Source organism: Schistocerca serialis, chromosome 4 (genome assembly GCF_023864345.2).
Source record: "Schistocerca serialis cubense isolate TAMUIC-IGC-003099 chromosome 4, iqSchSeri2.2, whole genome shotgun sequence".
Taxonomy (NCBI): domain Eukaryota; kingdom Metazoa; phylum Arthropoda; class Insecta; order Orthoptera; family Acrididae; genus Schistocerca; species Schistocerca serialis.
The window spans coordinates 772056444-772069607 of NC_064641.1; the positions used below are offsets into that span (position 1 = coordinate 772056444).

Genomic DNA, 13164 nt, shown 5'->3' on the forward strand with positions numbered 1-13164 from the left:
CATCTCCTCCATATTACACTGTAGGTGCTGTACATGATGAAAGGCAACCTTCTCCAGGTATTCGCCAAACCCAGACTCTTCCATCGATGGGTAGAGAGTGATACATCACCACAAATCGCTCGTTTCCAGTCATTAACTATCTAGCGGCGTTTCCGCTTACACTACCTCAAGCGTTGCGTAGCACTTAGAAATACCTGGCTTTTGAGGAGATGCTAGGTCACTGTACACCGTTCGGACTAGCGCCTTACGCGCAGCCATTCTGCTAAGTGGACTGCTGATAGCATAGTGAAACTCACTTGTGATTTCTTACTTTGATTTCCTGTGACTTTGTACAATCTCCCTCCACAGTGCTAGACGGTATCTGGCCGCAAGTGCATGAGACCTGCTTGCTCTTGATGTAGCTGTGGTTGTTTCTTCGCGTTTCCAGTTCAGTCACATCGCCGCCAGTCCAGCCTTTGAAGAGTTGAAGTGTTTCTGATGGATTTGTTACTCAGATGACATCCAGTGATTAGTACATGTTCAAAATCATTGGGCTCTCCTGACCGAACTATTCCGGTGTTACCACTTCTCTGCTGACAAAGCGAGCGAGATGGTGCAATGGTTAGCGCACTGGACTCGAATTTAGGACGACTGTTCAAAACCCACGACCGGTCATCTAGGTTTTTCCTGGGAATTGGCATGGCCCATACTTCCCTAATCTGATGGGATCGGTGATCTCGCTGTTTGGTCCCTTCCCCCGAATCAGCCAACCAACCAGTCTGCTGACAACACCATACTCCCTTAACTCCTTTTATACTGACGGGTCTAGTGGACAATAACTACACTCCTGGAAATTGAAATAGGAACACCGTGAATTCATTGTCCCAGGAAGGGGAAACTTTATTGACACATTCCTGGGGTCAGATACATCACATGATCATACTGACAGAACCACAGGCACATAGACACAGGCAACAGAGCATGCACAATGTCGGCACTAGTACAGTGTATATCCACCTTTCGCAGCAATGCAGGCTGCTATTCTCCCATGGAGACGATCGTAGAGATGCTGGATGTAGTCCTGTGGAACGGCTTGCCATGCCATTTCCACCTGGCGCCTCAGTTGGATCAGCGTTCGTGCTGGAAGTGCAGACCGCGTGAGACGACGCTTCATCCAGTCCCAAACATGCTCAATGGGGGACAGATCCGGAGATCTTGCTGGCCAGGGTAGTTGACTTACACCTTCTGGAGCACGTTGGGTGGCACGGGATACATGCGGACGTGCATTGTCCTGTTGGAACAGCAAGTTCCCTTGCCGGTCTAGGAATGGTAGAACGATGGGTTCGATGACGGTTTGGATGTACCGTGCACTATTCAGTGTCCCCTCGACGATCACCAGTGGTGTACGGCCAGTGTAGGAGATCGCTCCCCACACCATGATGCCGGGTGTTGGCCTTGTGTGCCTCGGCCGTATGCAGTCCTGATTGTGGCGCTCACCTGCACGGCGCCAAACACGCATACGACCATCATTGGCACCAAAGCAGAAGCGACACGTCTCCATTCGTCCCTCCATTCACGCCTGCCGCGACACCACTGGAGGCGGGCTGCACGATGTTGGGGCGTGAGCGGAAGACGGCCTAACGGTTTACGGGACCGTAGCCCAGCTTCATGGAGACGGTTGTGTCTTCGCCGATACCCCAGGAGCAACAGTGTCCTAATTTGCTGGGAAGTGGCGGTGCGGTCCCCTACGGCACTGCGTAGGATCCTACGGTCTTGGCGTGCATCCGTGCGTCGCTGCGGTCCGGTCCCAGGTCGACGGGCACGTGCACCTTCCGCCGACCACTGGCGACAACATCGATGTACTGTGGAGACCTCACGCCCCACGTGTTAAGCAATTCGGCGGTACGTCCACCCGGCCTCCCACATGCCCACTATACGCCCTCGCTCAAAGTCCGTCAACTGCACATACGGTTCACGTCCACGCTGTCGCGGCATGCTACCAGTGTTAAAGACTGCGATGGAGCTCCGTATGCCACGGCAAACTGGCTGACACTGACGGCGGCGGTGCACAAATGCTGCGCAGCTAGCGCCATTCGACGGCCAACACCGCGGTTCCTGGTGTGTCCGCTGTGCCGTGCGTGTGATCATTGCTTGTACAGCCCTCTCGCAGTGTCCGGAGCAAGTATGGTGGGTCTGACACACCGGTGTCAATGTGTTCTTTTTTCCATTTCCAGGAGTGTAGTTACATAGGATTGTCCGATTACTTTGTATCAGATAGTGTATTTGGTTAACCTGAGTGAGTGTAAACGTATTGATCAGTCGCAGCAGCATATGAGGGAGTGTATACCTGTATGACTGCCGGGTTGTTGACGAAAGTGTCGACGGCAACAGTGGCGATTTGGTTCATGTGGAGCTCGACGCGCACCAGGTCCGGCAGCGCGGCGAACGTCGTGTTGTCGAGCTGAGTGATGAGGTTGCCAGACAGCCGGAGGATGGTGACGTTGGCGGGCAGGCAGTCCGGCAGCTGGTCGCCGATCTGCTGGTCGTCGCAGTCTGCCACCTGGTCCCTACCAGAGGGACCCAGTGAGCAGCGGCACTCGTCCCACTGCGCCAGGGGAGGCGCGGCCAGAGCCAGGGCGCAGCACAACAGCAGCGTCACCTGCAGTGGCGGGTGGACTGGGGCGTCAATGTGAGGCTTACACGTAAAGTAAGAGATATTTTCTGTATTTAAAAGACTTCAACTCAGTACAAGCTTGCATGGATGCAGAGACAACTGTTGATTGTTACCGAAGCCATAGAACACACTGTATTGATCCAATAGTTGTTTGATTATGTATCGTCCAAACAAGGAAACTACCTTCGTAGCGAACTGACACACTACGGAGTGAAATGGGACTACGTTCAAATTCCGACCGGAAATTCCTATCTCATGCCAACATTCTCTGAAGAGGTAATTTTAACTCTATTCTTTAACTTTCTGTAAATAATTACTATTATAAACAGTCTTGATCACGATTTATTTAACAAGGTGACCGGTTTCGACCACTACTGTGGTCATCTTCAGACCATTGAGTAGGAACCCCTTTCTGTTGGAGTTGTGATTCTCCAACAGAAAGGGGTTCCTACTCAATGGTCTGAAGATGACCACAGTAGTGGTCGAAACCGGTCACCTTGTTAAATAAATCGTGATCAAGACTGTTTACAATAGTAATTATTTACAAGACATTGATCACTGCTGTTCCCATAATGCATTCAAAAGTAATTTAACTTTCTGGACTTTATACTGCTATGAGTTTACTACACTACTGGCCATTAAAATTGCTACACCAAGGAGCAATGCATATGATTAACGGGTATTCATTGGACAAATATATTATACTAGAACTGATGTGTGACTACATTTTCACGCAATTTGCGTGCATAGATCCTGAGAAATCAGTACCCAGAACAACCACCTCTGGCCGTAATAACGGCCTTGATACGCCTGGGCATTGAGTCAAACAGAGCTTGGATGGCGTGCACAGGTACAGCTGCCCATGGAGCTTCAACACGATACCACAGTTCATCAAGAGTAGTGACTGGCGTATTGTGACGAGCCAGTTGCTCGGCCACCATCGATCAGACATTTTAAGTTGGTGAGAGATCTGGAGAATGTGCTGGCCAGGGCAGCAGTAGAACATTTTCTGTAACGAGAAAGGCCCCTACAGGACCTGCAACACGCGGTCGCGCATTATCCTGCTTAAATGTAGGGTTTCGCAGGGATCGAATGAAGGGTACAGCCACAGGTCGTAACACATCTGAATTGTAACGTCCACTGTTCAAAGTGCCGTCAATGCGAACAAGAAGTGACCGAGACGTGTAACCAATGGCACGCCATACCATCACGCCGGGTGATACGCTAGTATGGCGATTACACGCTTCCAATGTGCGTTCACCGCGATGTCGCCAAGTACGAATGCGACAATGATGATGCTATAAAAAGAACCTGGATTCATCCGAAAAAATGACGTTTCGCCATTCGTGCGCCCAGGTTCGTCGTTGAGTACACCATCGCATGCACTCCTGCCTGTTATACAGCATCAAGGGTAACCGCAGCCATGGTCTCCGAGCTCACAGTCCATGCTGCTGCAAACGTCATCGAACTTTTCGTGCAGATGGTTGTTCTCTTGCTAACGTCGCCATCTGTTGACTCAGGGATCGAGGCGTGGCTGCACGATCCGTTACAGCCGTGCGGATAAGATGCCTGTCATCTCCGCTGCTAGTGATACGAGGCCGTTGGGATCCAGCACGGCGCTCCGTATTACCCTCCTGAACCCACCGATTCCATATTCTGCCAACAGTCATTGGATATCGACTAACGCGAGCAGCAATGTCGCGATACGATAAACCGCAATCGCGATAGGGTACAATCCGACCTTTATCGAAGTCGGAAACGTGATGGTACGCATTTCTCCTCCTTACATGAGGTATCACAACGACGTTTCACCAGGCAACGCCGGCCAACTGGTGTTTGTGTATGAGAAATCGGTTGTAAACTTTCCTCATGTCAGCACGTTGTAGGTGTCGCCACTGGCGCCAACCTTGTGTTAATGCTCTGAAAAGCTAATCATTTCCATATCACAGCATCTTCTTCCTGTCGGTTGAATTTCGCGTCTGTAGCACGTCAACTTTTGGTAGCAATTTTAATGGCCAGTAGTGTATTTCAGATTAAATTTTACCTTAATATGTTACTCGATGCGTATTATTAGCTAAGTGGAGTAAGCCATTCCTTAATAATTCAACTTTGCAATGCCGTGATGTGAACTGTGCAGTCATGTTGCATCACAAATGCTTCAAAATTTGCTTCTCCTCTGTTTCCGAAAAGGTACTATATTTATTCATTATCACTATCTAAAATGATAGCTCTACTTGAGAGCTATCCTTGACACCAATTACAGTATCTTATTCAAAGTAATTTGTTCATAATTAACTAAGTAATTTAAAAGGTTGTACTGTAAAACTTACTGTAATTGTACATAAAATTAAGGAAACTCTTCCAAATTGCATATCAGAACGTGTAGGGCAAATTGTGGCCAATTTGTTGGTGTAAGTAACTGAAATCATTTAATGACTTTTAACTGTTCTTTTGTAAATCTTACGTTTTACATTGTATGCAACTGTTTTGTTTTATATGAAAGGAAGTGGTGCATGAGCCACTCGGGCAGAGGCAGAGTCAGTACGGATAAAGTAGTCGAAGAAATGGACGGTCACTGAGAGACCCGGTCAGTGCGTCTGGATTATTGCCCTTCGGAAGCTGTGTGTGACTCATTCGGAAGCTGTCAGACTTTATAAAATGTATCTAAAATCAATGTATATAATATTAAGTTGTAATATAAAACAAGAAAAGTGATACACACTATGTTTCATTTAAAAAGTAGCACATCACCATCGACGGACTCTGAACTTTCTGAAGCAACAACCCCCGAGGATATCAAAGTTCAGTATCTCATCATATGGAACAGCTAAGTTATTACACGAACTTGTATTAACTGCACTTGAAATTTTCTAGTTTTCACTCGTCTTCATACTTGTGAATGATGGAGGCTCAAACTATTAAGTTGCTCAAATGGTGTGATTGAGAAATCACTATTACCACTGTCCAATTATGGATAGAACTATAAACTGTATATTTTATTCACACTCAGCGTCAGTGGTAATTAAAATGCTTCCCTCCACTCACAAATCAAGAGTGACATTTTAGGAGAAAGCTATGAGGATATAAAATCGGACCAGCAAATGCAAAGAGGCTTTTTTGGCCAAGATAAGTCTACTGGTGTCGAACATTGGCCTTAATCCGAGAAAGAAATTTCTGACAATGTACTTTTCGAGCAGAGAATTATATGGAAGAAAATCACGGGCTATGGTAAAACCGAAAAACTAGAAAAATCGAATAGTTTTAGATGTGATGCTGTAGAGTGAAAATTAGAGTTAATGATGAGAAATTACGATGTTCTCCGCAGAATCAGCAACGAGACGAACTGGTGTGGTTAAGATTGAGTGGAAGACTCAGTATTCAGCGCTATGATTGGCAGGGTTTCGATCAGGTCTTTGTTCCATTTGTTGCATGATTTAATCGAAAGTAGTGCAACAAATGGACCAAAGGTCTAATAGTCATCGAAAATTGGTGGTCTGGTTATTGTGTAACATGTGGCCCAGAAAGTACGGTCTGACTGAAAATAGAAAACTGATGCTCTGGCTCTTGAATTTTCTCATGTTGGACACTATGCTGAGACGAAACATGCAGATTTGAAACCTCGGGGAACCATTGTAAAGTATAGTCCACCTCCATTACAAATCTCGTCCTCTTACCTCAATCCGTGCCAACGATAAGGTTGTCATTTGAGTTGTAAAATTTTCGACCAAACACTTTATAATCCTGATATTGCAGCCAGCGTGTGCTATCCTTTGTTGCACCTCTCAGAATCAGTTTGGTCGACGTCTGGAATTTCGATGATCTCAAGATCGCTGTCGTGAAGTCAATCAATTTCTAGGTGAAGAATTTCTGTGTAAGGTAGTTGATTTCTATGAAATACACCACCAGTAAAAGTTTACTAATGAAATTTTTTTTATGACCAACGTACATGATTTTTCGATTTTGCTTTGTACATTTATGCAAGCAGATCAGTAAGCGATACAAGTCAATCCTTAATTAAATATGAATTCATCAACCAGTCTGCAATTGTGATAATTCCATTTCGAATAACTGTTCCTTTGTAGCGGAGATAAACACGAGCAGCTAATGGAAGAAAATGGAACATCTCTGAAGACTAGCTTCAAAATCGCTTCTGGTAAGAATATAGTAACCCATATAATGTATTTAAAGGATAAAGTAGTATAAATCACGGTATGATAAGTGTTATTACCTAATTTGGATTTAACACTAAAACAGAGCAATGGTTCTACTATTGGAATCATTAAAGCTGAGGAAACAGTAAAATGTGATCTATATTGTTTATTTCTCTAAATAACAAGTCAGATCACCGACTCTTTTGCGGTAAAATGCCTCCCACTACACATCCAAAGAAAATTAACGAGTTGTCATAGAACTAGCTCATGCGTTTCCATGGTAAGAAAAGCTGAAGATGACGACTGGATTACCAGTAAAAGAAGTAAATTCTAAAGTAAAAATGTCGTGGAAGGGTTTTGATAATTTATATAGTGTTGTTAGAGATGAGCTTTCGGTACGTCTGAAGAGAGACATTTTACTATCAGCGTTTGTTATAAGTTTTAAGGTACAGCAGTAAGAGAAGAAATTTTAATTCAAAAGCCATTCAGAAACCGAGGATTACACAGAAAGCAATTAAGAGGTGCATGGGAGAGGATGGGTGACGAGTAGGACCGAGAAGCTATTAAGTAAATGGACCAGGCAACAAACTGGATAGCAACACGTATTACAACGTTAATTTACGACACGGTATCAGTGAACAGTAAGAATGTTCACTGAATACACTTTAAATTTGATGTCTTCAGCTCTGTTTGTACTAATAATTTTCACGTTTTATCGTCATCTATAGCATACATTCTTCACGAGTATTATGTAAACATGTCGAATTAAATAAATATTAATTTCGTTTTAATTACCTTTTGGACATGCTGAAGATGCAGATCATTTGCTTTTACATACAACATTAACCAGAAATGCGTCGCGTTACAGTCGTTGAAATATTTTGTTTAATATTCTGTTGCACAAAGCTGAAAGCATTAATTTCGAAAATTATTTAAGATTCTAGAATTGCAGTTCTGGTGAAACAGAACTATTTGGCAGACGCAATCTTTAATTAAGGAGTAAAAGTGCGTTTGAAATTGGAATATTGTGGTAGAATCAGTAGTGGAGTACTCGAAAAGTAGTCAGGCTACCAACTACATGGTCTTCTTAATAACACTTACGTAGTGAAATCGCCGTATATTAATAAAGAATTGCGCTTCAGTAAGCAGCTTAGTGTGATGGTTAGTCAGTTACAACACACGATGTGTACAATATTCTGACTGAAGTGGCTCAACGGATAAGATACTCGATTCGAATTAAGGAGAACGGAGTTTCAAATCCTCATCTGCCAGTCCACAGTTTTTCCCATGTACTTCCTCAAACACCTTAAAGCAAAATCCTGGATGGTAACTTCGTCAATTTACTTCCGTATCCTTCCCCCCTTCGAGCTTGTACTCCATTTGCGCCATCTGTTCGGCAACAGGGTGTTGAAGCCCAAATCTTATTTCCCCCTTTTATTCAACGCACTTCACCGATAATTACGCAACGTATGATATCAAATCCACAGAGAAGATAAGGTTATCAATAGCACAGTATAAGTTGTATGTAAACGAAAAGAACGAGCTCCTGGACAGGTGTCGAAAATCAGTCAGCATACTCGCACCACAAGCCAACTACATGATCGTTGACTCAATGAGAGTAATGAACAGCGTCTGGAGGCAAATCGGAAAAGAATTCCCCCAAACGCGATACAGTCGAATTCGACTGACTCAGTTAGAAAAATGACTCTGAGGTCATCAGTCACCTAGAACTTAGAACTACTTAAACGTAACTAACCTAAGGACATCACACACATCCATGCCCGAGGCAGGATTCGAACCTGCGACCGTAGCGGTCGCGCGGTTCCAGACTGTAGCGCCTAGAACCGCTCGGCCACCCCGGCCGGCTCACTCAGAGCTTGTGCACAAAATGATTTGGAACGTCCCCAAAACAGACGGCCAAACGCGACAATTCGAACTGAATGTTTGGCGTTCAGACACGATCCAACAGTCGACTACGCCGCGAATGTGTTAGTCGAGTATGGAAGACTGAAAAATATTTGTCAATATTGCAATGAACCATGAACCATGGACCTTGCCGTTGGTGGGGAGGCTTGCGTGCCTCAGCGATACAGATAGCCGTACCGTAGGTGCAACCACAACGGAGGGGTATCTGTTGAGAGGCCAGACAAACGTGTGGTTCCTGAAGAGGGGCAGCAGCCTTATCAGTAGTTGCAAGGGCAACAGTCTGGATGATTGACTGATCTGGCCTTGTAACAATAACCAAAACGGCCTTGCTGTGCTGGTACTGCGAACGGCTGAAAGCAAGGGGAAACTACAGCCGTAATTTTTCCCGAGGGCATGCAGCTTTACTGTATGATTACATGATGATGGCGCCCTCTTGGGTAAAATATTCCGGAGGTAAAATAGTCCCTCATTCGGATCTCCGGGCGGGGACTACTCAAGAGGATGTCGTTATCAGGAGAAAGAAAACTGGCGTTCTACGGATCGGAGCGTGGAATGTCAGATCCCTTAATCGGGCAGGTAGGTTAGAAAATTTAAAAAGGGAAATGGATAGGTTGAAGTTAGATATAGTGGGAATTAGTGAAGTTCGGTGGCAGGAGGAACAAGACTTCTGGTCAGGTGACTACAGGGTTATAAACACAAAATCAAATAGGGGTAATGCAGGAGTAGGTTTAATAATGAATAGGAAAATAGGAATGCGGGTAAGCTACTACAAACAGCATAGTGAACGCATTATTGTGGCCAAGATAGATACGAAGCCCACACCTACTACAGTAGTACAAGTTTATATGCCAACTAGCTCTGCAGATGACGAAGAAATTGAAGAAATGTATGAAGAAATAAAATAAATTATTCAGATTGTGAAGGGAGACGAAAATTTAATAGTCATGGGTGACTGGAATTCGAGTGTAGGAAAAGGAAGAGAAGGAAACATAGTAGGTGAATATGGATTGGGGGACAGAAATGAAAGAGGAAGCCGCCTGGTAGAATTTTGCACAGAGCACAACATAATCATAACTAACACTTGGTTTAAGAATCATGAAAGAAGGTTGTATACATGGAAGAACCCTGGAGATACTAAAAGGTATCAGATAGATTATATAATGGTAAGACAGAGATTTAGGAACCAGGTTTTAAATTGTAAGACATTTCCAGGGGCAGATGTGGACTCTGACCACAATCTATTGGTTATGACCTGTAGATTAAAACTGAAGAAACTGCAAAAAGGTGGGAATTTAAGGAATGGGACCTGGATAAACTAAAAGAACCAGAGGTTGTACACAGATTCAGGGAGAGCATAAGGGAGCAATTGACTGGAATGGGGGAAATAAATACAGTAGAAGAAGAATGGGTAGCTTTGAGGGATGAAGTAGTGAAGGCAGCAGAGAATCAAGTAGGTAAAAAGACGAGGGCTAGTAGAAATCCTTGGGTAACAGAAGAAATATTGAATTTAATTGATGAAAGGAGAAAATATAAAAATGCAGTAAGTGAAACAGGCAAAAAGGAATACAAACGTCTCAAAAATGAGATCGACAGGAAGTGCAAAATGGCTAAGCAGGGATGGCTAGAGGACAAATGTAAGGATGTAGAGGCCTATCTCACTAGGGGTAAGATAGATACCGCCTACAGAAAAATTAAAGAGACCTTTGGAGATAAGAGAACGACTTGTATGAATATCAAGAGCTCAGATGGAAACCCAGTTCTAAGCAAAGAAAGGAAAGCAGAAAGGTGGAAGGAGTATATAGAGGGTCTATACAAGGGCGATGTACTTGAGAACAATATTATGGAAATGGAAGAGGATGTAGATGAAGATGAAATGGGAGATACGATACTGCGTGAAGATTTTGACAGAGCACTGAAAGACCTGAGTCGAAACAAGGACCCCGGAGTAGACAATATTCCATTGGAACTACTGACGGCCGTGGGAGAGCCAGTCCTGACAAAACTCTACCATCTGGTGAGCAAGATGTATGAAACAGGCGGAATACCCTCAGACTTGAAGAAGAATATAATAATTCCAATCCCAAAGAAAGCAGGTGTTGACAGATGTGAAAATTACCGAACTATCAGCTTAATAAGTCACAGCTGCAAAATACTAACACGAATTCTTTACAGACGAATGGAAAAACTAGTAGAAGCCAACCTCGGGGAGGATCAGATTGGATTCCGTAGAAACACTGGAACACGTGAGGCAATACTGACCTTACGACTTATCTTAGAAGAAAGATTAAGAAAAGGCAAACCTACGTTTCTAGCATTTGTAGACTTAGAGAAAGCTTTTGACAATGTTGACTGGAATACTCTCTTTCAAATTCTAAAGGTGGCAGGGGTAAAATACAGGGAGCGAAAGGCTATTTACAATTTGTACAGAAACCAGATAGCAGTTATAAGAGTCGAGGGACATGAAAGGGAAGCAGTGGTTGGGAAGGGAGTAAGACAGGGTTGTAGCCTCTCCCCGATGTTGTTCAATCTGTATATTGAGCAAGCAGTAAAGGAAACAAAAGAAAAATTCGGAGTAGGTATTAAAATTCATGGAGAAGAAATAAAAACTTTGAGGTTCGCCGATGACATTGTAATTCTGTCAGAGACAGCAAAAGACTTGGGAGAGCAGTTGAATGGAATGGACAGTGTCTTGAAAGGAGGATATAAGATGAACATCAACAAAAGCAAAACAAGGATAATGGAATGTAGTCTAATTAAGTCGGGTGATGCTGAGGGAATTAGATTAGGAAATGAGACGCTTAAAGTAGTAAATGAGTTTTTCTATTTGAGGAGCAGAATAAGTGATGATAGTCGAAGTAGAGAGGGTATAAAACGTAGACTGGCAATGGCAAGGAAAGCGTTTCTGAAGAAGAGAAATTTGTTAACATCCAGTATTGATTTAAGTGTCAGGAAGTCATTTCTGAAAGTATTCGTATGGAGTGTAGCCATGTATGGAAGTGAAACATGGACGATAAATATTTTGGACAAGAAGAGAATAGAAGCTTTCGAAATGTGGTGCTACAGAAGAATGCAGAAGATTAGATGGGTAGTTCACATAACTAATGAGGAAGTATTGAATAGGATTGGGGAGAAGAGAAATTTGTGGCACAACTTGACCAGAAGAAGGGATCGGTTGGTAGGACATGTTCTGAGGCATCAAGGGATCACCAATTTCGTATTGGAGGGCAGCGTGGAGGGTAAAAATCGTAGAGGGAGACCAAGAGATGAATACACTAAGCAGATTCAGAAGGATGTAGGTTGCAGTAGGTACTGGGAGATGAAAAAGCTTGCACAGGCTAGAGTAGCATGGAGAGCTGCATCAAACCAGTCTCAGGACTGAAGACCACAACAACAACAACATTGCAATGGTTTGAGGTATCGATACGAACCGCCAGAATTATGTTGTGTGAGCGGAAACATCAAATTACCACAATTGAAACCGCATCCAGATTCATTGGCGTCATTGTTTTCTGGGTAAGAACCTCGACCGAAGTATTTCTTGGAGAGTATACAGAAGTGCCACAGTTTCTTAAAAATGATATCATTTGGGGCAAACATTATCGAAGAACGAGGTTCTAACCCAACTTTTAAGGAATATTCTGTTGCGACTGCATCACACATGGAATATGCAAGCACATCGCTCAAACAAACATCAACAATTCACGGAGTTTCACCTTATAAATCAATAGTTTGCCTTCAGTTTCACAGATACAATGACAAATTACGAGGATAAATTTACCATCTAGCAGGAGCGTTGTTGCCACAAGTGAAAGCTAATCACAAATATCTTAAGATTTATTTCCTCGGAAATTCTGATGATGAAATCAGTCAGCGTTGTGCCATCAGACGTGCGGTTAAACGAGACCGTCTTGAACAACTACAATAACTCTTACGTGAACACAACCGGGTGGTCAAATTGTTCAACACTCGAAGAGAAATGATTCCATCGGATGATCACAAAATAGTGATCAGAGCAGACAAAAATATCGTTCGTCACTAAGAGTTGCGACGAACGCATGAAAAACACCAATAAATTGTTCTCATAACAATGAATTCCAGTTTATTTCATTTCAATAAATTGGTGTTCAAAATGGTTCAAATGGCTCTGAGCACTATGGGACTTAACTGCTGAGGTCATCAGTCCCCTAGCACTTAGAACTACTTAAACCTAAATAACCTAAGGACATCACACACATCCATGACCGAGGCAGGATTCGAACCTGCGACCGCAGCGGCCACGCGGTTATAGACTGTAGCGCCTAGAACCGCTCGGCCACTCTGGCCGGCCATAAATTTATGTTATTACTGAAATTGCCTTGTTTCAGTTCACACAAATCCAAGGAACGATTCGGTTGGATGAATTCCTTCTCGACCGACTGACTGACTGCCAGACAA

The 13164-nt window shown here is 43.6% G+C and overlaps 1 protein-coding gene across 1 annotated transcript in view; it reads right to left on the reverse strand.

Annotated features, from left to right (window-relative positions):
- Positions 1–13164, reverse strand: part of LOC126474757 (leucine-rich repeat-containing protein 15-like) — a 151233-nt gene that overhangs the window by 54668 nt on the left and 83401 nt on the right. Inside the window, exon 2 of the mRNA XM_050102234.1 lies at positions 2327–2638. Within this exon, the coding sequence (XP_049958191.1) occupies positions 2327–2638 (312 nt within the window). The remainder of the gene's footprint in view (positions 1–2326; positions 2639–13164) is intronic.